Here is a 24,712-nt window from a genome sequence, read left to right as displayed (position 1 = left end):
TGCCCTTAAGATTTTTTCCTTCATTTCAACTTTGGTGAATCTGGCAATTATGTGTCTTGGAGTTGCTCTTCTCGAGGAGTATCTTTGTGGCGTTCTCTGTATTTCCTGGATTTGAATGTTGGCCTGCCCTACTAGGTTGGGGGAGTTCTCCTGGATGATATCCTGAAGAGTGTTTTCCAACTTGGTTCCATTTTCCCCCTCACTTTCAGGCACCCCAATCAGACATAGATTTGGTCTTTTTACATAATCCCATACTTCTTGCAGGCTTTGTTCATTTCTTTTTCTTCTTTTTTCTTTTGGTTTCTCTTCTCGCTTCATTTCATTCATTTGATCCTCAATCGCTGATACTCTTTCTTCCAGTTGATCGAGTCGGTTACTGAAGCTTGTGCATTTGTCACGTATTTCTCGTGTCATGGTTTTCATCTCTTTCATTTCGTTTAGGACCTTCTCTGCATTAATTACTCTAGCCATCAATTCTTCCACTTTTTTTTCAAGATTTTTAGTTTCTTTGCGCTGTGTACGTAATTCCTCCTTTAGCTCTGAGAAATTTGATGGACTGAAGCCTTCTTCTCTCATCTCGTCAAAGTCATTCTCCGTCCAGCTTTGATCCGTTGCTGGCGATGAGCTGCGCTCCTTTGCCGCGGGAGATGCGCTCTTATTTTTTGAATTTCCAGCTTTTCTGCCCTGCTTTTTCCCCATCTTTGTGGTTTTATCTGCCTCTGGTCTTTGATGATGGTGATGTACTGATGGGGTTTTGGTGTAGGTGTCCTTCCTGTTTGATAGTTTTCCTTCTAACAGTCAGGACCCTCAGCTGTAGGTCTGTTGGAGATTGCTTGAGGTCCACTCCAGACCCTGTTTGCCTGGGTATCAGCAGCAGAGGCTGCAGAAGATAGAATATTTCTGAACAGCGAGTGTACCTGTCTGATTCTTGCTTTGGAAGCTTCCTCTCAGGGGTGTACTCCACCCTGTGAGGTGTGGGGTGTCAGACTGCCCCTAGTGGGGGATGTCTCCCAGTTAGGCTACTCAGGGGTCAGGGACCCACTTGAGCAGGCAGTCTGTCCCTTCTCAGATCTCAACCTCCGTGTTGGGAGATCCACTGCTCTCTTCAAAGCTGTCAGACAGAGTCGTTTGCGTCTGCAGAGCTTTCTGCTGAGTCTGTTATTGTTTACTGTGCCCTGTCCCCAGAGGTGGAGTCTACAGAGACAGGCAGGTTTCCTTGAGCTGCTGTGAGCTCCACCCAGTTCGAGCTTCCCAGCAGCTTTGTTTACCTACTTAAGCCTCAGCAATGGCGGGCGCCCCTCCCCCAGCCTCGCTGCTGCCTTGCCGCGAGATCGCAGACTGCTGTGCTAGCAATGAGGGAGGCTCCGTGGGTGTGGGACCCTCCCAGGCAGGTGTGGGATATGATCTCCTGGTGTGCCTGTTTGCTTAAAGCGCAGTATTGGGGTGGGAGTTACCCGATTTTCCAGGTGTTGTGTGTCTCAGTTCCCCTGGCTAGAAAAGGGATTCCCTTCCCCCTTGCACTTCCCAGGTGAGGCAATGCTTCAGCTCTGGCTGGTCGGGCTGCAGCAGCTGACCAGCACCGATCGTCCGGCACTCCCCAGTGAGATGAACCCAGTACCTCGGTTGAAAATGCAGAAATCACCGGTCTTCTGTGTCGCTCACGCTGGGAGTTGGCGACTGGAGCTGTTCCTATTCCGCCATCTTGCTCCGCCCCCCAGGGTTGTTATTTTTTAGTAACTTTGGAAAATCTCAGCTGTCGTTTCCTCATATATAGTCATGTGTCACATAACAACATTTTGGTCAACAACAAACTACGTATATGGTGGTGGTCCCATATGATTGTCATGGAACTGAAAATTTCCTATCACCTAGTGATGTCATAGCCATAGTAACATTGTATCACATTTATAATGTATTTTTACTGTACCATTTCTAGGTTTAGATATACAAATACTTACCATTGTGTTATAATTGCCTACAGGATGCAGTACAGTTACATGCTATATAGGTTTGTAGCCCGGGAGCAATAGGCTCTACTATACGACCTAGATGTATAGTAGGTCATACCATCTAAGTTTGTGTAAATATACTTTATACGTTCACACGATGACAAAATCGCCCAACAACTCATTTCTTAAAACATACTCCAGTTAAGTGACACATAGCTGTATTTCTTCAGTCATATTTTCTCCTCTTCTTTTGGAATGCATATTAGATCACTTGATACTGTAGCACAGGTCACTGAGGGTCTAGCTATATTTTCCATTTTTATTCTCTCTGAGGTTTAATTTGGATGGTTTTTTTTCATTACCTTCAAATTTACTGATTTTTCATGTGTTCAATAGTCTGTTAATCACCACAAAATTGTTAATTTCCATTTGGTTCTTTTAAGAGTTATCATATTTTTCCAGAAATTCCCTATTTTTTACTCATTATATACATTTTTGCCTATAGATTATTTAACATATTTATTATAGCTGTTTTAAAGATCTTTTCAGCTTAGTCCAAATTTTCAGATATCCATGTGTCTATTTCTATTGGTAGTTTTGTTTTTCTTGAATAAGTACCACATATTAAAGCTTCCTCCAATCTGCTAATTTTTATTGTATACTGAATGATGTGGATAGTATAGTATAAAGATTCTGGATTCTATTAAATTTCTTGAAGAATACTGAATATTGTTCTACCTGGCAGTTCAATTCCTGGTATCAACTTGATCCTGCAGTGATGGAGTTTTAGATTCTGTTATAGCAAGGCTACTTCCAATGCCCTTTGTCTTACATGTATCCCTTGGACTTGGCATATGGGCTTTATTCATAATGTGTGGTTTTTCTGGGGCAATTTCCTTTAAAAAAATTTCATTTAGTATTTCTTATAGTGAAGTCTGTTGGCAACAAATTGTCTTAGCTGTCATTCATTAGAAAACATTTCCATTGTGCTTGCATTTGTTATTGAGTTACATAGTAGACAGAATTCTACGATCTCCACCCCAAGATTTCTGGCCCCTGGTTATTTAGTCAAAAACCAATCTCCTTAAGCTGATAAACAACTTCAGCAAAGTCTTGGGATACAAAATCAATGTGCAAAAATCACAAGAATTCCTATACACCAATAATAGAGAGCCAAATTATGAGTGAACTCCCATTCACAATTGCTACAAAGAGAATAAAATACCTAGGAATACAACTTACAAGGGATGTGAAGGACCTCTTCAAAGGGAACTACAAACTACTCCTCAAGGAGATAAGAGAGGACACAAACAAATGGAAAAACATTCCATGCTCATGGGTAGAAAGAATCAATATCGTGAAAATGGCCATACTGCCCAAAGTAATTTATAGATTCAATGCTATTCCCATCAAGCTACCACCGACTTTCTTCACAGAATTAGAGAAAACTAGTTTAAATTTCATATGGAACCAATAAAGAGCCTGCATAGCCAAGACAATCCTAAGTCAAAAGAACAAAGCTGGAAGCATCACGCTACCTGACTTCAAACTATACTACAAGGCTTTTATCACCTAGTGATGCCATAGACATAGTAATATTGCTAAGGAGAGAATCCAGCTCAGCTGTGTCCAGAATATTACCTACAGAAATGGTGAGATAATAAATGGGTATTGTTTTAAGTCATTAACTTTGGGTTAATTTGTTACATAGCAAGAGAAAACTAATGCACTACCCTTTTGGTCATTATTTAAGTTTTTACTTCCCTCCTCAATATGCTCGTTAGTATTTATTTTAGGGTCTTTGAATAGTTCCTTTTTGTATTCTGTCAAGTTTTTAATTATAATCAGTGAGAAAAAAAAGGCTGTAGTGCGCTTATTCTATCTTAGCTTGCCTCAGAAGTGTTTAGGGATAAATTTAAGAAAATATTTTCTTGGTATATTCACTGAAAACTATAAAACCTGCTATGATAAACTTTTAAATACCAAAATAAATGAAGAGATAGATCATACTTATGGAATGGAAGATCAAAATTGTTAGGAAGCCATTATCCTTATTGTAAACTAATTCAGGAACAGAAAACCAAACACTGCATGTTCTCACTGATATGTGGGAGCTGAATAATGAGAACACATGGACACAGGAAGGGGAACAAAACACAGTGTGGCCTGTGGAGCAGGGTGTGTGGGTCAGTGGGAGGGAGAACATCAGGAAAAATAGCTAAGGCATGCTGGGCTTAATTCTTAGGTGATGGTTTGATACGTACAGCAAACCACCATGACACATGTTTACCTGTGTAACAAACCTGCACATCCTGCACATGTACCCCAGAACTTAAAACAAAAAAAAAAGATGCCACTTGCCTCTAAAGTCATTCGTGGATTCAAAGTGATTCCAGTTAATAACCCAACAACCTTTATTTGGTAACAGTTGACAAATGGTTTCTAAAATGTGTATGGAAATGAAAGGGACATAGAATATGCAAAACAATATTAAAAACAAGGCTGGGCTCGGTGGCTCACGCCTGTAATCCCAGCACTTTGTGAGGCTGAGTCGGACAGATCACGAGGTCAGAAGTTCAAGACTGGCCTGGCCAATATGGTGAAACTCTGTCTCTACTAAAAATACAGAAATTAGCTGGGCATGGTGGCATGCGCCTGTAATCCCAGCTACTTGGGAGGCTGAGGCAAGAGAATTGCTTGAACCCAGGGGTTGCAGTGAGCCGAGATAGCGCCACTGTAATCCAGCCTGGGCGACAGAGCGAGACTCTATCACAAAAACGAAACAAAACAAAAAAAGAATGTGTGGTACTTGATAAGGATTGAGAAATAGATCAATGAAACAGAATATGGAGGATAAAAAAGACTAATATATAGTAAATCGACTTTTGATAAAGGTATCAAATAAACTTTTTAGAGAAAGCAAATTCTTTTCAACAAATGGCCTTGAAACATCTAGATATTCATATGGGGAAAAAGTGAAACTTAATTCATACATTACATGAACAGAAAAAAATTGTTTTTAATTGGATCTTAGCCTGAACATAAAAGCTAAAACCATAAAGCTTTTAGAGGAAAACTTAGATATTTCCATGACTTGGCATAAGCAGATTTTCTTAGGATACAAAAAGCAGTACCTGTAAAAGAAAAAAATTGATAGATTAGATTTAAATTTTTAAACTCTTTTTATCAGAAGACACCGCTAGGAAAATGAATAGGAAAGCCAAAGACAAGGAGAAAATATCTGCAAAACATACCTGACAAATTACTGATATCTAGGATATGTAAAAAACTTCAATAACTCAATAATAACAAGACCTATTATCCAATTTTGAAAAATTGAGAAAACTTTGAACAGATATTTCACAAAAGAAGATATACAAGTGGCCAGTAATCACATGAAAATGTGATCGGTGTCATTAGCCATCAGAGAAATGCAAATTAAAACTACAATGAGGTAGCTCTACGTACCTACCAGAATGTCTATTATTACAGCAACTGATATCATCACAAAGATTGTGCAAGGATCTGGAACAACTGGAATTTCCACACATTGTTCTGAGTGTGAAATGGTTTGGCAGTTTTTAAATAAAGCACAACATATAGCTACTCTTTGATCCAGCAATTCCACTTCTTGTTATACACCTAAGATAAATTAAGGCAGTGGTCTACAAAAAGACCTGTGCAGAAATACTCATAGCAGCTTTATTTATAATAGATAAAAGCTGGAAATAAAACAGGTTTTTATAAATAGAAAAATGGATATTGTAATAACTAAAACCTGTCAGTAAACCAAAAGACCAGCAAGAGGAATAGATTTTTTAAATTATGGTATGTTCATATAATGGAGTCCTACAAATTCTACCAGTATAATATGGTGGTAGTTATTTTTATGTTTATAAATATATAATAATGCCAACTTCAGGACAAATGAATTAAAAACATAAAATTATTATTAAAAATAGCCAGCAAACACCAGCATCTTTTGGGTTTCTTTTTGTTCTGCACTGTTTCTGTGCTAGCACTATAAATTGTAAGTTTGAATTGTAGCTTTTAAAGCAATGCAGTTTTTCTTTCATTTTTAAATTGAGCTCTTTATTCTAGGAACCCCAGGCCCTCCTGGACCAAAAGGTATTAGTGGCCCTCCTGGGAACCCTGGCCTTCCAGGAGAAACTGGTCCTGTAGGTAAGCATGAAAAATAAGAGTTTGCTGTTTTATAAAAAACTAATGCATATCATATTCAGTTTGGGAAAGTCAAATCCTGTTTAGCTGTGAACATTTTCAACACAAGGAAATATGGTGTTCATTCACTTAACACTGCGTGTTAGGTACAGAATGAATAACTTTTAATAAAAAGTAGTTAAAATTGGCTGGGCACGGTGGCTCACGCCTGTAATCCCAACATTTTGGGAGGCCGAGGTGGGAGGATCACTTGGGGTCAGGAGTTCGAGACTAGCTTGGTCAACATGGTGATATCCCATCTCTATTAAAAATACAAAATATTAGCCTGCTATGTTGTGGTGGGGGGGACCTCCTGTAATCCCAGCTACTCGGGAGGTTGAGGCACAAGAAGTGCTTGAACCCAAGGGGTGGAGGTTGCAGTGAGCCGAGATCACGCCATTGCACTCCAGCCAGGGTGACAAAGCAAGACCCTCAAAAAAAGGGCTTAAAATTATCATTATGTGACCTTATTTTCTAGGCCCACTTTTTCCAGGGAGAGTTAATTCAAGTGTCCTAGAATAGAAGCTTTGATTTTTTTAGAATGGCAGGCTGTAGTAAGTTTGTTTATTGATTTCTAAAGTAAATAACTTCTCTTGGCCCCATATGAGGCCTATAATTCACCCCACCACCCTTTGCACCTTACTCTCTTAGATATTCTGAAACCGTATTAAAATGAATAACTGAAAGGTTTTAGATGCTGAGTGACTATTCCTTATTTTCATTATCCTCCTTTATATTTTTATAACATTTTGTGATCCAAAGGAGTGTCTCAAAAGCACCCTGTTTCTTTTGGATAAAGAAGGGAGCATATGGAAGTAAAAGGGAGTTGGAAATTGGAAAACTGGGTGTAACCTGCTGTACTCAATTTTTTAGGTGGTGGAGGTCGTCCTGGGCAACCAGGGCCTCCAGGCGAAAAAGGCAAACCCGGTCAAGATGGTATTCCTGGACCAGCTGGACAGAAGGGTGAACCAGGTGCTGTATTTTTTCATTTTTCCTGTCTTTCTAATTTTCTCCGTGTTGAATTTAACTTGCTTTTTTATTACCCACAGTGAAATTGTATCTTCTTTCTTACTAAGCTACTACACACTTTCCCCTTTTCCTAGTTACCATCTTCCTCTTCATCCTGAGAATATTAGCTCATGTATCTTGATCAAGTTGCCTCCTTCCTATGAAAAACTCCATATCTTTTCTTGTCTAATTTTTCATATCAAAAAGAAGTTACCTAGCTTTTGCAAATTTCTCTATGGTTTACTACGCAATCTATATTTTATCTATATTTTTTTTCTTGTAAGCATATAGATATATTTAACATTCATCACAAATAGAATATATGTTTAGATAGTTTTCTCATGTTACAATTATAGTTCTGTGTTGGAAATAAATGTTCTGCATGTTTCATATAATATACATTGCTGCACTTAATGAAAACCTCAATGATCTAAAAATAATTTGGCCTTGTTTCAGTTTTTATTATCCACTTGAGATTTTTGTTTTGTTTTGTTTTGTACTCTGACAGGTCAACCAGGCTTTGGAAACCCAGGACCCCCTGGACTTCCAGGACTTTCTGGTAAACCTTAATAAAACATGCTGTATCAATCTATAAGAAAATTAGAATATTTCCAAATACATCTATTTTTCCATCTCCACCATTTACTATCATAAAATGCATGTAAGAACCCAGAAAACTCAAAGCTAGTGTTAACGTTAAAATGTTTATTATTTAGCAACTTAGTTTAAGGAGTTGTGTTAAATAAAAATGTATCCTTAAGGAAATTTACATGTGGATATCTCTTCATTAAATTCATAAATAAATGCTGAGGAAATGATAAAGAAGGCAAAATTGCAGGAAGATAAGAAAAGTCTGTAGAAATATACATCAATAATAAAAATATTTCTTGAAATTTCAGTCTTAATATATGTTTTGCATATTTGCTCCCTCTTTTGTGCTTACTCTTACTGTAAGCACCAAATAGTAGGAGGACTGAATGTACATACAGATATGTATGTTTATGTTCTGAAATGCCACTGGCCATTTTATGGAGACTTTTCTCAAACCATACACATCTCTCCTAGAAAGTCAGATAGATATCCTTCCCATGATACCAACATGGCAATTATTACTTTAATGTGCCACTGTCATATTGCTCTTAAAAGTGTCAGAGGTGGAGAAAAAATGTTGAGAACAATTTTGCTAGATGGTGATTATAAATATTGGGTAGAATGGTCTTCGGGGACACATAACAACCATTGAAGAGCCGTATCTTTCATTAGTCTCAAAATTAGACTCAAAATATTTGTTTTAGAAATTTCCTCCAGCCATCTTGAAACTATTTTTGAAGATACTTTATACTTTTTTCCCTCATAGCTATTGGTGATGTGATCATTGCTCTGTCTTAACACAAAAGATGCCTTTTAGGATGAAAGCTATTATTTCTATATTTGTACATATACTCTAATAAATACTTCTGCTAACAAATACATATATTTAATAGGAAGGATGGTTTTCTGGGTAGATTTGGGATTTGGTAGGAGATGGAAATGACTCTTGTGAATTCCATTAATTGCCTTAATATGTGTGAATAGCTAACCTTATAGGCAAGCCTGTAACTCAGTATTATTTAATGTATCTTCTAATTATACTTTACTTTTATAGGCCAAAAGGGTGATGGAGGATTACCTGGAATTCCAGGAAATCCTGGCCTTCCAGGTCCAAAGGGCGAACCAGGCTTTCATGGTTTCCCTGGTGTGCAGGGTCCCCCAGGCCCTCCTGGTTCTCCAGGTCCAGCTCTGGAAGGACCTAAAGGCAACCCCGGGCCCCAAGGTCCTCCTGGGAGACCAGGTATGTCCATGAGTGGTAGGGGAATGGTCTATTTATTAGTCCATGTATTTCATTTTGCTGGCAGGTTATTCAGTCTTCAGGACTTTAGAATTTTTCCAGTGCATTGTAGGATGTTAAAAAAAAAGACTAAAATTTGTAATATAATAACTTCTTACAAGTAAATAGCTTGGTTCATAGCTAACTCCATCTATTTCCATGGTTCTAATAATTTGCTTTAGTAATGCATTTTATCATTTATATAGAGGAAGTAAAACAACTTGGAGGAATAAAGGAAATGGTGGCTTTATTAGTCTTGTTACTAAAAGGTAAAACTATACTGTTAACCTGTCAGCAAAATGCCATCTGCATTTTTAAATGTGAGCTTCTCAGCATGTCATCACAGAAATCATTTTAGTGATCACCCAATAGATGCTTGTGGTCCATACCAAAAGTATTGCTATGGTTCTGTCATATGATCAGCAAATCTCACCAGGCACAATTAAAAAAAATTATCTTCCATAGGAAGTAGGCAATCAAATTTATCTCCAACATCACAGCATGATCAAATTGACTAGTGATCTCTTCATACCAACCTCATGTCTGTACCTCATTTGTCTTGTGTTCACTGCTCAGTTTTGCATCCAACGTTCACCTTTTCATTTTGTATCTGTGCTGTGTCATTTCATTTTACTAATTTTGGAAATGCTCGTTTTCATCCTTTATTAATGTCGCTGAGCCTAGTCACTGGTGATAGGTTATGAACAGATTTTGAGGCTTGATATTCAAATTTTATATTTCTGGTCACTGAAAACTTGGAAGTAAATGTCCTTTTATTCTTTGAAAATCTCTGACATTATATAAGTGCATTTCAAAATGAAAATTTTATTTATATTACAGTAAAATGTAAAGTGATTGGAGTTCATTTTAATAAGATGTTCAAAACACATAAATTAAATGGGATAACATACTGTGTTCAGAGGATCATTTTCAAAACCAAATTTTATCTGATCTGATATAATCTGATGGAAAGTATTATTTAAGGTTTTATGTTTGTATACTATTGAAGAAAACCAGTGAAAATCTCCTCAGCCATGTTAACTCTCTTGCATGTGATGTAAAGAACTGAAGCAAGTATCTTGCTTGGTTTTGCATGCAGTAATTAAAATAAACCAAACTATTACCTTTTTTATATTTTAATCTTCACTGTGGTTATTCATTTTTACTAGTAATGAATGAGTAATGAGCTCACTGTTGAACATTACTTTGAAATTTGTTGGTATGAAGCCATTAGTCACAAAGATGCCTTACAAATTACATTTTTAAAGAAATAATAACAAAAGTAGTTAGAAGAATGCATACCTAATGAGTGTTTGTGACTTCTCAATTTAATTATAAATTAAAACTGAGTTGTAAACCCCATTGCTCTTAGAATTGATTGTTCTTAGTCTGAGCTCATAGTAATGATTATGATAGCAATGACTTTTGGCCTTTAAAAATATGCCACAGTGTGCTGTTTTCATTTCAGTTTTGTCAGTAAGTGGTGATAATTTGGTTTATATACAGATGCATGGATATGAACTTTCAGAGTATTCTTTTATTGAAATACATTTTAACTTGAAAGTATTTAGTGTAATGCTTTTTAGTTTCTTGATATTTCTAACAGTTTTGATATTTTTCCTTTTTGTTAATGATGACATTGGGCCTTGGTGAACTTTGATCCCTATCCAGGTCCTACAGGTTAGCTCCTTAACTCCAAAGTAGTAACTGCATGAAGTTTGAAACTTTATTTATATATATTTTTTATATATATATATATATACATACACACACACACCTGTACCTAATGTTTTCAAGTGTTTGAATGTATTTTAAGAGCATATGTGCCAATTCAATTCTTACATAGTGGCTTATCTCTTTAAGTTTTCAGGAACTTGTAGAACCTAGTGTTTCTGTCTATTGGAAAGACCCAAAATTACCTAACTAGGAAAACTAATTTAACATTTAAAAATTCATATATTTGTATCATTTTCAGTTGAAAATCTGTAGTACCCAAAACAGCCTTATATATTTTACCTTTCTTTGGAGTCTGTTTCTTATGTTTAATTTATATCTGTTAATGCAAACGAATCGAACTATCCTTCAAAAGGACATTCTTTTTTTAAACAATAATATGTATTATCAGATCCTGAAAATATGTAATTCTTAACTTGCCATATCTTTTACAGGTTTTCAAACTATCCCACCTTCACATTTTGGGTTGTTACAAAGTTCTCAATTCTACTGCTGTTAAAAATGGGCTAATAGGGCCAGGCACCATGACTCATGCCTGTAATCCCAGCACTTTGGGAGGCCGAGGCGAGCGGATCACCTGAGATCAGGAGTTCCAGACCAGCCTGACCAATATGGTGAAACTCCATCTCTACTAAAAATATAAAAATTAGCCAGACGTGTTGGCATGCACCTGTAGTCCCAGCTACTAGGGAGGCTGAGAAAGGAGAATGGCTTGAACCTTGGAGGTGGAGGTTGCAGTGAGCTGAGATCGCACCACTGCACTCCAGCCTGGGCAAGACTCCATCTAAAAAAAAGAAAAAAAGGGACTAATAGGCACAGAGAAAAAAAAAATCGGTGCAGGCCGGGTGCGGTGGCTCACGCCTGCAATCCCAGCACTTTGGGAAGCCGAGATGGGCGGATCACAGGGTCAGGAAATCGAGACCATCCTGGCTAACACGGTGAAACCCCGTCTCTACTAAAAGTACAAAAAAAAAATTAGCCGGGCGTGGTGGCAGGCACCTGTAGTCCCAGCTACTTGGGAGGCTGAGGCAGGAGAATGACGTGAACCTGGGAGGCGGAGCTTGCAGTGAGCCAAGAACGCGCCACTGCACACCAGCCTGGGTGACAGAGCGAGACTCTGTCTCAAAAAAAAAAAAAAAAAAAAAAAAAAAAAAAGCAACCAGCACAGATTACAAGGTTCTTAATCTTATTTTCATTATACATATGTAAACAGTACACACCAAAGAACAACTACCAAGAGCTACCCAATGGAAAATTGCTGATTCCTGGTGAAAGATATTTGTTTACCTAATTAGCAGTAAAACGAGCCACAAATATTTGAATGTATTTATTGTTATTTAAAATAAATAGTCCTTTTCAAATTTGTAAGAAAGAATTAAAAGAGGTAATAGTATACCCCATGATGTCTGGCTATTGAGAATGGCAGGACATTTTTTCATCTTATACAATTAAAATACATAATTTTTCAAAATTGTTTTTAGGAAGCCATTTGTTTCTACCTGAATTGATTCTCTAGTTTCTTACTCCACTGCAAACTCATTATTTCATAGAACCATAGAATGTCAGATCTAGAAGGGACCTAAGTTTTACCTATGTCAAGGAGAAATTATCCACAAGTCAGATTTTATTCAGGACTATTGCAGTAGAGTAGAAACTATTGCAGTAGGAGAGAGACTGAGCTCAACTTCAAATACAACAAAGAAAAGTGATTATTTATAGCCAAGGAGCAGAGTGAGAGGGCCAGTAATAGAAAATTACTAAGAGGAGGCATCAAGGGTAGAGAGGAGTGAGTTCTTATTAAACTGGCTCAACAAGATTTTTGCCAGAAACAGGCCAAGAATTTAGACATCAAAGGTGGGAGATGAGGAACTTGATCAGATATCAAGGGTGAAGGGACTGTCTTTAAACCGATTTAGCAGTATTATTGATGTAACTGGATTTGGAAGGCCAAAAAGTAGGCCCAAGGATGAGGCCTAATTGAGAGGAGGGCTCAGAGGAACCTGTCTAAAGTTTGGTCAAGGAGTCTTTGTCACATAGGAAAGAATTGAGGCTTAAGAGGTTAAGAAACTTGCTCAAGGTAATACTGTTAGTTACTGGCATAACTGGGACTCTGACTTAAGGCTCCTCAGTGATCAATTAGGTGTCTGTTCTACAGGGAGCAGACTGTTCACTGCATCCACTTTCTTGTTTTCTGTTACCTCAAAAGCTCCATCAACATCTCCATCAACCAGATTGCTTCTTGTGTTCTTCTTAAATTATATCATCGAAAAGAGTAAGACAGTGCATTCTATTTAACTGTCACTAAGATAAAGCGAAGACTAGGGAGGTACTTTGAAGTAATGTTGAGTCCCACCTTATCTGACCTACATAGAATTTTGCTGCTTTGATTACTGCTAAACTCTACTGTTAGCTAGGAGATTTCTTTCTTCTGAATTACTGTAATATATTCAAAAAAGAAAAAGAATAGTAGCCACATTCCTTTAAAAGAAATTTAACAATTTCTTATTTACCAAATGTGCTCTAAGTTGCATAGTTGTTGGAAGTTGGTCTCTGTGATGTTTTCTGCTTTGCAATAGTTGAAGACTACAACCTGAAGTGGAAACTGAATTTAAAATATACCAATCAATTCATCAATATGCCTTTAGTAATTACTACTTATGGACAATATTTTAGGTTTTTGTTTTGTTTCCTTTTTCAGTTTAACTTTGTTAAATAGTTGAAAAATAATGGATTGTGAGCCTCATAAAAAAAAAATTGACTTGGCATATAGCTCATTAAAATGTTACCTTTTAAAATACAGTCTTAAAAGTTTTGCTATGATATGATCCAAAGTTTTCCATGCTAATTACTCAGGCTGAAATGTCATATTTCAATGAAATATTTTTCTGAGAGTTCTTGTTATTGGTCCCTCTATATCAAACACACATATAAAATGTCTTTACTCAAACCCTGAATTGTCTTAGGTGGGAATTCTAATTTATTTATCTAATTTTGTGGCCAGACTCTGCTCTAAGTATTGTCTTGAGTTAATTTGCTGTCTGTGATTTAGAAACAATTTAAACAAACAGAAGCCAATATTTAGCTTTCTGAATTTCAAAGTATCAAATGCTTTGGAAGTTTCATTAGGAGATGATGATAATGTTTTCTATTTATATGGCATGCCACAATTTACATCACATAATGTACTTTTATTGTAAGCATCTTAAGGACAGAGTTGAGTCTTGCTCATCTTTGTGTTTCCTGTAGCACCTTGCACATGGCAGACATTAGGCCAGTATTTTAAAACTTGAATCTGATCTTTAAAACATTCCTGTGAGGGAGGTTAGGGCAGATAGCACTATTCCCATTATACGGGTAAAAAACCATGCTCAGAAAGATTGAATTGCCCAAAGTCATATAGTTATTAAGTAGCAGAGTCAAAAATAGATCCTAGGTCTTCTAATTCCTAGGATTCATTGCTCTAGCACGATTTATTCTCTCTGCTAACATTCGGTGCTTATAAATCATAGCAAGACTTGTAAGAAAAGAAAATTGTGTTTATAGTCAATTAACACTAACCAAGGGGTGCTCTGTTTGTAGGCTTTTAATCTTTTTATTTAATGATCCTTCTTTTAATAGTGAATAGCCTGTTAATATGTGCATTGAATAATAATAGAATAAATATGATATTTTCTGTGGTTTGGGGTGGGATATTGCATGCCAAAATATTTTCAAGTACCCTTTCACTGATAGTCTTCATATCTTGGAAAAGTTGAATCTTTATTTTTGTGTTCAATGGTGTACAAATATATATTGGCTTTTTCTCTTTAAGTAACTTATTGTAAGTACTATAATAATAATATAATAGTAATAATAGGCCAGGCACGGTGGCTCTTGCCTGTAATCCCAGCACTTTGGGAGGCCAAGGTGGTTGGATCACCTGAGGTCAGGAATTCAAGATCAGCCTGGCCAATATGGTGAGACCCTGTTTCTACTAAAAATACGAAAATTAGCTGGGCGTGGTGGTGGGTGCCTGTAATCCCAACTACTCGGGTGGCTGAGCCAGGAGAATCCTTAGAACCCAGAAGGTGGAGGTTGCAGTGAGCTGAGATCACGCCATTGCACTCCAGCCTGGGTGACAGTGAGACTCCTTCCAAATAATAATGATAATAATAATTGAATAAATAGTAATAAGAAAGCCTCCTGATTAATTATGAAAAAAATCAGAATGTGACTTCATGAAATGCTTTTCAAATACAAACAAAAGTACAGTTGGTAATGGTCATTGTATATTCGTGTTTTGATTTTTCTATTCTATCACCCATGATCTTTATATTTATTGCCAATGAGGCCTTTAAAGTCAACTGTATCTTCTTGAAGCAGTCTGAGCATATCAAGAAATTGACACCTGGTGTTTTTATTAAAAGATAACACAAGCCAAGATAAACTTCAGCATTAATCCAAAATTACCCCTTTGCTAAAGGAATTTGAAGGCTGTTGGTGAAATGGTACTACCTAGCCAACTTTAATGTTTTGAGAAGCTAATTTTTGGAAAGCCACAGTAGCAGTGTTAACATGATATCTTCAGTAGAGTTTTCTGTTTTCTGGATTAACAAAGAACAACAGTTTATCCTTTAGAATAAGCTCTATTTGAAAAAGTTTGGCTCTCTATAATTCTGTATGGTTCTGTTTGCATACTGATTATGCTGTAAGTATAAGAAATGCTGGCAAAGAACGTTATTGTTTTAACTTGTACTATAATGTGAACCACTTCTAACTCATAATCTTATTTTGTACTGTGTGATGTCTGATACTGCTAACATCGATCTTTGGGCTTTGGTGAACTCTGATCTTCCCAGGTTTTCAAGGTTAGACTCTTCACTGGTCAATTCTTTTTTTTTTTTTTTTTTTAATGCTTTGTGTGTGTGATAAGAGAAATGCAATTTTTTGCTATAATTCAGAAGTCATTGAAGAGTGCTGTTATCCTCAAGCTGGGGTTTTAACATTTTGATGAAGGTAATGTGACTTGATTATAATTAAGTTTCAAATGACATTAGGGTCTTTGTGTTTGCAATTGTTTATAATAAGTAATCAATGCATAAAGACATGTTGAATTTTAAATGGAAATACACTTATTTTTACCTTCAAGACTGCATTAAAATATTTAGGCAAGCATATGACCCATTTGTAATCTCTGAATATTGATTTTATTTTCTCAAAATTTTATTTTCTCAGATTGCCCTGATCTGTGTATTTATGGCTATTTTCAGTGATGGCAGAGATATACTATTGAATACAATTAAAAATAAAACTTATATGTTCTTTATGTAATTAATAACTCATAATTTGAAGGACTCTAAACATCAGGTCTGAATTAACATGCAAATTTCCCATTTTTTTTTAAATTTCAAAAAGAGCAGTGCCTTAGGTTATTTCAGATGATACAGTGTTCTGATAACCTTTAAAATGGAGTAGAGAGTCATAAAAGGTTTCCTTTTTTCCCATCTTACTTTGTTATTGTTATTAGGTTGATTCACAGTTTATTTATTTTTCATAATTTTCTGATTTGCTACTTAATTTCTAGTGCAAATCATACATTATGGATTAAATTAACAAGTTTACTTAGAACACTGAAGTTACGTTTTTTTTTTTTTTTTCAAATGTACAATGTACTAAACCTTTTCGTTATGATTGAGAAGGGAATTTCTGTGTTGTCTGGTTGCCAGGCTGGGGTGACTATATGAGTTAAATTGTTTGACGATAAAACAGTTGAACTATTGTAAATCTCCTTCCTCTTTCTCATGTGCCAGATAGAATCATGTTATGTTATAAAATTACATAGAAATACCTGAAAGATTAAAAAGATGCTCATATTTTAAGATATGTTTTTATCTTCAATTTTACTAATAAAGAAAATAATAATAATAATTTTAAAAAGCCCTTCCACAGTTTGTACCTGGTACTGTGCTAAGTAATTTTTACATGGTATCTCATTTAATCCTTGGAACAACCTGCTAAAGTAGGTGCTATTCTTAATTCCATTTTATAGAAGAAAAAATTGAAGCCAAGGAGATTAATAATCTTACTGAAGTCAAACAGCTAGTAACGAATGGAGCTGGATTTGTAACCCAGCATTCTAGCTCCAAAGTCTAGTGTTCTTAATCATGGTGTCATTCTGCCTTGTTAGTATTTTGCCATTGATTCTGAATCTTAAGAGTATTGGAAAGGAAACTAAAGTCTGATTTTTATTTTAGATTAAAAAGACAACCTTTTGTCCATATATAAGAATGAACTCTATTCTAAATTCATAACAAGTTCCTATTATAGTTCCTTAAAAAATAATCCCTACATATCTTCATTTTTTGTTGAAATCAATAAAATCGGAAATGACCAGAGGAGAGAAGGTGTAAATGCTAACTATTGGCTGTTCATTATTTAGGGTTTTGTAATTATTTTCTTAAGGCAGGATTACTTAGTCTCAGCCTCAGCCACTGAACACTGCAAGCAAGTAGCACCTATTTGCCACCTGGTGACAAAAGACTTGACCAATGATAAGATCTCCCTGGTTGCTTAATGGACCTGTTATCTTTATTCAGAAAAACAAATTAAAAACATAGCATAAGTAAAAATGCTAAGCAAAATCCTGTTTTAAATTATTTTGTTTATTCACAAGATACGTACAGAATTCTTTATTTTTCTTGAAAAATATTTAAAATGTAAAGAATATGAAAACATTTTAAAAATGAATTTTAAGGTACTTTATTGATTCAATAAATTTCTAACATTTAAAAAAGTTCGTATGTATCAAGCATATCACTAAAATGAAATTAGTTTGCTTAAATTACTATCTGCATTGCATAGTAATAAAAGCTGAATAAATGTAACTACTTACAAATAAAGCAATTTGATTTTAATCACAATGAAACAAAATGGCTTGAATTTCTGATTGCCCTACAGCAGTGATGCTTAAAGTGTGGTCCCTGAACTAGCAGCTTTAGCTTCCACACAGTCCTTGTTAGAATGCAAATTATTGGGTCTCTCCTAAGTCTCTTTTTTCTAAATTATTTATTCTTAAGGCTGGTCAAGTGCAGTAACAAGAAGGGAGGAAAGAGTTGAACAAGGAGTTCAATCTATAACTGAATGATCAATTGAGATAACTCACTACCTTCAGACCAGTCTCCTAGGTCTTACTGAATCCAAAACTCTTGGGGTAGGCCCAGGAATCTGTTTTAACAAACTGTCTCTTTGATTCTGATGCATGCTCCAATTTGAGAAAGTGCCCTACAGTTTCTGTTTAATTTCACTTTAAGTCAAACTCTTTGTTAAGGATTACAGAACCACACATTGTTAAGTCATGAGTCTTTTTCTTTAGATGTTATTTTATTGAATTTAATATATTATAAAATGTAAACTAAAAGAATCTGCAAGTCAGTATTAATAACAAAAAGAATCCAGTCCAATTTATATTAGAAAGGGAATCAGCATAGGTCTATATATTTTAATGTTGTCTGGGTTTTATTCTGCAAACTAATAGGAAGATGACTGATATTTTAAAAGCCTGACTTTTATGCTACTCTTATGCTATACTGAAATGTGGTCATTTGCTGTGGATTTTTAAGGTCTACCAGGTCCGGAAGGTCCCCCAGGTCTCCCTGGAAATGGAGGTATTAAAGGAGAGAAGGGAAACCCAGGCCAACCTGGGCTACCTGGCTTGCCTGGTTTGAAAGGAGATCAAGGACCACCAGGACTCCAGGTAGGAAATGGGAGTAGATATGTGATGAGGAAAGAATGTGGGTATTTGTATTCAAAATGTGAATTCTAAGCTGCATCATTTTAATTAACACTCACTAGACAAGGTTCTATTCGTGGCTCACTGGTGAATTAAAAAGACAGTAGAAGGCAAGTTTCCTATAGTCTCCTAAAGGGGCTTTGCTGTATTATAGTCAAAGAGTTCCTGAAAAGATACTTTACCTGGAGTCTTTTTTTATGCATATTTGGATTTGAGTAGCCTTCATTTTATGGTAAATAGAGGAATGTTTTAGGCTTTGAAATTAGATAAAGTTAGGGTCAAATGTCGGCTCCCCTGCACAATTCTGCTTTGTATCTCTGAGGAAAACAGACACTGGATTTCCATCTTCACCTATAAAAAGAGAATAATAGCACATCCACTCATGTGCTTTCTATGTTGGTTTGAGTGACTCAGAGAAGAGAGTCACATTCCTCTTTATGGGTTCTCAAAACTGCCTCCATTCGGTCAAGATGATTGCTGATGGATTTGGCAGTCAACAAAATCTGGACTGTCTTTTAATTCTGAAGACTGCTTTATGGCAGAAAAAAGTATTTAACGTAGTGGTCCTTAAAGCTTTTCAAAGTCTAATCTTTTTCCCCATGCCATCACTATTCTTCCAGTTACCTAGACTTAAAAATTTACTTCTGTTTACTCATTCTCTACTCACTCCTTATAAATATGCGTATTTCCAGAAACAATTAAGAATAAGTTTCACCTGCTATACCCCTTTACTACTAAATATTTTAATGCAGATTTCTTAAGATTAAAAATATTCTCATGTGTTATTATAAGATGACAATGAAAAGCTATAGGATTGTTTATATTTTATAAAATTCTTACCAAATGTCTTGGCTGCAGCCTGTAATCCCAGCAACTTGAGAGGCTGGGGCAGGAGGGTTGCTTGAGGCCAGGAATTTGAGACAAGCCTGGACAACATAGCAAGACCCTGTCTCTAAATTTTTTTTTAATTATATAACCACAGTATACTTATTAACTTCAGAAAATTTAACATAGATATACATTAATTTCTATCTTTCATATTCCAGTCGGGTCCAGTGACCTAATAGTGTTCTTAGCATTTCTCCTTCCAGTACAGGGTCCAGGCCAAGTCATGTTTTGCATTTAATTGTCATATCTCTTTAGCCTTCTTTAATCTGGAACAGTTCCTAAGTCTATTTTCTTTTTCTCATGACCTCAACATTTAAAAACAATTGTACCCCCACCCCCATTTTAAAATAGAATATTCCTTTTTTGTCTGATGTTTATTCATAATTAGATACAGGTTATGCATCCCCAGCTGGAATACTACATGAGTGATGCTGTGTCCTCAGGCTAACAGATAAGGAGGTCCATGATGTCTATCTGCCCCTCATTTGTGATTTTAGTTTTGATCATCCAGTCAAGTTGTTGCTCAGTTTCTCCACTGTATCATTATGTTTTTCCTTGCAACTAGTAAAACTGTAGGAAGGCATATTAAGATAGTGCAAATATACCACTCCTCATCAAAAATTTCCCTTAGATTTAACATCCATTAATGATTTTGCCTCAACCAATCTCTACTGGGATAGTGGCAAAATGATGTTGTTTCAACTCTAGCACTGCCTCCACATTTACTAGTCAGTTCTACTGTAAGCAAGAGCCTTCCCTTCTCTCTGGTTTACTTATGCATTTCTTATCATTTTGGACTCATCTTTTCCCATGTTTTCCACTAATTTACAATTTCTAAACTGTCATTACTTATTTCGATGCTCTCATTGTTCCAGATTTGGAAGCCCCTTCAAACTGGATTTGATGTTTTTCTGATATGTACTTCCTTCCCACTTTTTTTTTTTAGCACTTTTAAATATTATTCCATAATAAGATGCTCCAGGCTTGTCCCTCTTTCATTCTTACTAATATAAGCTTTGTTGTCCTGCACTTGAAGTAGAGCAATAGCCTCCTGTATGATCTTACTCTTCCATATTCTTCCTGTATTTGGGTGGCTGAGGTGGGATGATTGCTTGAGCCTAGGAGTTTGAGGACAGCCTGGGCATCATGGTGAGATCCTATCTCTATAGAAAAGAAAGAAAAAGAAAGAATAAAATAATAGTTACCTTTCATTAAGTACACAGCATACATCAGTCTTCTAAGCACTTAGTATTGTTAGCAAAAGACAATGAGCTCTGCAGGAGAAAAAGGAAGAGCTTTATTTTCTATAAAAAGTAATCTGTGGATTGGGAAGGCACAGCTTTCAGTACAAGTGAAAGTGTGATCTCTGAAGAACAAAGGGAGGATTTGGCTTAAGGGAAAGTTCTCACCCATGTTCTCAATCAGGTCCATTTATGCAAATGAAGGATACAGACTTCATCAGTTCTGATTGATTGAAATACTTGAGCCCTAATCAGGTGATTTCCAAGACCAAAGCCAGAAGTCTGCCAGATGTTTCTTTCAAATGGCCAGTGGGCAGGGGATGTTTTCAAGCCACAGTTTATCTTCGCAGTGGCTTGACTCTATTGTAGAAAGGGAGATCCTGTGACACTTTTACAACATCTTTACAAGAACACAAGATATGTGACATTTCCCTAACCCAGCCATGGCCAGTTGGTTGCGTTTTAACTTTGCGCACCTCAGTTAGCCATGGGAAGTTCATTTTGTCTGTCAGCCAGGGGTATATTTTAACAATATGAACTGTCTCATTTAATTCTCACCACAACCCTATGAAGTAAATACTGTTATTTTCTCTATATTTGAGGTGAGAAGACTATGAATCAAAGAGGTTAAATAATCAACTCAATTCACACAAGCTAATATAAGGCAAAATTGAGATTATAGTCTTGGAAGTTTGACTCTAGAAACAGTGCTATATGCCACTATGCAATTCTTATGCCCTCACTCCCCTTCCTCCCCTCACTGCAATTTTTTTGTAACATTAATGATTTTATTTATTCAGGGTAATCCTGGTCGGCCGGGTCTCAATGGAATGAAAGGAGATCCTGGTCTCCCTGGTGTTCCAGGATTCCCAGGTATTTGAAGGGATTTTTGTGGTTTCCCTTTATATTAAACGCCTCTGGGACAAGATAGCCATTTTCTGATTTGACTGGGTAAAGGTTGTAGCCCTGTTGCTTTGCCATGAAACTGTATGTACCTTCTGTGTAGGCATGAAAGGACCCAGTGGAATACCTGGATCAGCTGGTCCTGAGGGGGAACCGGGACTTACTGGTCCTCCAGGTAAGACTTGTTCCTGAAGATAGTTATACCTGATACTTAGATGCTTTAAAGAATTTGAAAGTTTTCATTCTGTCTTTCAGCCAGACCGTTGGAGGCTAAGTCCCCAACAACTGAGGGAAAATAAGGCTCTCCTTTTATTTACTAATCTCTTACATTCTCTATTTTATTAACATAATATTGATAGCAGACCTTTTAAAGTTAAGATAGATACAGGATCAACAAAAACACTTCCTTGACATTAGCTTCTATACTAACTTTCCCAAATTCAATTGAACAGATCACAAGAGCAAGTCACATATGAATTTTTAAAAATATTTTTGATATTAAAATAGTTCATTTTGCTAAGAGGCTTATAGAAGCTTCTTATAAATTGAGAAATAGGGAATCCGCTAAATTCCCCTAGTAGATCAAAGGGTCCCTTGACAAGCACAGCAAGCAAAAACTGCAAATGATATTGGAGTCAGAATGGATGTGTAAGGGAGTAAAATTGTCTTCCCCTGACACCAGTGTTCACAGATTTATAATGGATGAGACTTTCTAGTAAGTGAGTAATATTCGAAGTTTGAAAATAGGGATGATATGCGTACTTTTTACACTGACCCTAATAAAATTATTTTTCAATTGAAAGTTATTTTTCAATTTTTAGTTTTCCTAAACAGATTTCTGTTAGATACAGCAGCAATTCAAAAACTGGTTTCTCTCACACCAATTCTTGTCCTGAACTTAGATCACTTTGGCTTCCATTTCTTGTAACCTTTCTCTTTCCCTTCAAATTTGTGTGTTTTGCCTCATAGGTCCTCCTGGATTACCTGGTCCTTCAGGACAGAGTATCATAATCAAAGGAGATGCTGGTCCTCCAGGAATCCCTGGACAACCTGGGTTAAAAGGTCTACCAGGACCCCAAGGACCTCAAGGTTTACCAGGTACCAATGCAGATCATCTTTATTATTATTATTATACTTTTAATTTCTGGTATAGATGTGCAGAAAGTACAGGTTTGTTACATAGGTATACATGTGCCATGGTGGTTTGCTGCACCCGTCAACCTGTAATCTACATTAGGTATTTCTCCTAATGCTATGCCTCACCTAGCCCCTCATCCGCTGACAGGCCCAGGTGTGTGATGGTCCCCTCCCTGTGTCCATGTGTTCTCATTGTTCAGCTCCCACTTAGGAGTGAGAACATGTGGTGTTTGGTTTTCTGTTCCTGTATTAGTGTGCTGAGAATGATGGTTTCCAGCTTCATCCGTGTCCCTACAAAGGACATGAACTCATCCTTTCTTTATGGCTGCATAGTATTCCATGGTGTGTATGTGACACATTTTCTTTATCCAGTCTTATCATTGATGGGCATTTGGACTGGTTCCAAGTCTTTGCTATTGTGAACAGTGCTTCAATAAACATATGTGGGCATGTGTCTTTATAGTAGAATAATCTATAATCCTTTGGGTATATACCAAACTGGGATTGCTGGGTCAAATGGTATTTCTGGTTCTAGATCCTTGAGGAATCGCCACACTGTCTTCCACAATGGTTGAACTAATTTACACTCCCACCAATAGTGTAAAAGCACTATCTCTCCACATCTTCTCCAGCATCTCTTGTTTCCTGACTTTTTAATGATCACCATTCTAACTGGCGTGAGATAGTATCTCACTGTGGATTTGATTTGCATTTCTCTAGTGACCAGTGATGATGAGCTTTTTTTCATATGTTTGTTGGCCTCATAAATGTCTTCTTTTGAGAAGTGTCTGTTCATATCCTTTGCCCACTTTTTGATGGGGTTGTGGTTGTTTTTTTCTGGTAAATTTGTTTAAGTTCCTTGTAGATTCTGGATATTAGCCCTTTGTCAGACGGATAGATTGCCAAAATTTTCTCCCATTCTGTAGGTTGCCTGTTCAATCTGATGATAGTTTCTTTTGCGGTGCAGAAGCTCCTTAGTTTAATTAGATCCCATTTGTTAATTTTGGCTTTTGTTGCCATTGCTTTTGGTGTTTTAGTCATAAAGTATTTGTCCATGCCTATGTCCTTAATGGTATTGTCTAGGATTTCTTCTAGGATTTTTATGGTTTTAGGTCTTACATTTAAATCTTTAATTTATCTTGAGTTAATTTTTGTATAAGGCATAAGGAAGGAGTCCAGTTTCAGTTTTCTGTGTATGGCTAGCCAGTTTTCCCAACACCATTTGAATATGAAATCCTTTCCCCATTTCTTGTTTTTGTCAGGTTTGCCAAATATCAGATGGTTGTAAATGGGTGGCATTATTTCTGAGGCCTCTGTTCTCTTCCATTGGTCTATATATCTGTTTTGGTACCAGTACCATGCTGTTTTGGTTACTGTAGCCTTGTAGTATAGTTTGAAGTCAGGTAGTGTGATGCCTCCAACTTTGTTCTTTTTGCTTAGGATTATCTTGGTTATACAAGCTCTTTTTTTTATTATTCTATATGAAATTTAAAGTAGTTTTTTCTAATTCTGTGAAGAAAGTCAATAGTAACTTGATGGAGATAGCATTGAATCTTTAAATTACTTTGGGCAGTATGGCCATTTTCACGATATTGATTCTTCCTATCCATGAGCATGGAATATTTTTCCATTTGTTTGTGTCCTCTCTTACTTCCCTAAGCAGTGGTTTGTAGTTCTCCCTGAAGAGTTCCTTCAAATCCCTTGTAAATTGTATTCCTAGGTATTTTATTCTCTTTGTAGCCATTGTGAATGGGAGTTCACTCATGATTTAGCTCTTTGTCTATTATTGGTGTATAGGAATGGTTGTGATTTTTGAACATTGATTTTCTATCCTGAGACTTTGCTGAAGTCACTTATCAGCTTAAGGAGATTTTGGGCTGAGACAGTGAGGTTTTCTAAATATGGAATCATGTCATCTGCAAACAGAGACGATTTGACTTCCTCTCTTTCTATTTTATACCTTTATTTCTTTCTCTTGCCTGATAGCCCTGGCAAGAAC

General features: G+C 36.3%; 1 protein-coding gene across 4 annotated transcripts in view; it reads left to right on the top strand.

Moving 5' to 3' along the window:
- COL4A5 (collagen type IV alpha 5 chain) overlaps positions 1 to 24,712 on the top strand; it is a 270,185-nt gene that overhangs the window by 224,263 nt on the left and 21,210 nt on the right. For 2 of the 4 annotated variants that reach the window (XM_031660975.1, XM_031660976.1), the window contains exons 39-48: positions 6,051 to 6,131; positions 7,041 to 7,139; positions 7,684 to 7,734; positions 8,821 to 9,006; positions 10,714 to 10,722; positions 15,615 to 15,623; positions 18,375 to 18,508; positions 21,474 to 21,546; positions 21,680 to 21,751; positions 22,546 to 22,674. In XM_031660975.1, coding sequence (XP_031516835.1) covers positions 6,051 to 6,131; positions 7,041 to 7,139; positions 7,684 to 7,734; positions 8,821 to 9,006; positions 10,714 to 10,722; positions 15,615 to 15,623; positions 18,375 to 18,508; positions 21,474 to 21,546; positions 21,680 to 21,751; positions 22,546 to 22,674 — 843 coding nt within the window. The remainder of the gene's footprint in view (positions 1 to 6,050; positions 6,132 to 7,040; positions 7,140 to 7,683; positions 7,735 to 8,820; positions 9,007 to 10,713; positions 10,723 to 15,614; positions 15,624 to 18,374; positions 18,509 to 21,473; positions 21,547 to 21,679; positions 21,752 to 22,545; positions 22,675 to 24,712) is intronic. The other 2 variants (XM_031660977.1, XM_031660978.1) reach the window with 2 other exon arrangements.

This window comes from Papio anubis, chromosome X (genome assembly GCF_008728515.1).
Source record: "Papio anubis isolate 15944 chromosome X, Panubis1.0, whole genome shotgun sequence".
Lineage (NCBI taxonomy): Eukaryota > Metazoa > Chordata > Mammalia > Primates > Cercopithecidae > Papio > Papio anubis.
The sequence above is the reverse complement of the archived record's forward strand: the minus strand, read 5'-3'. Positions and strand labels throughout refer to the sequence as shown.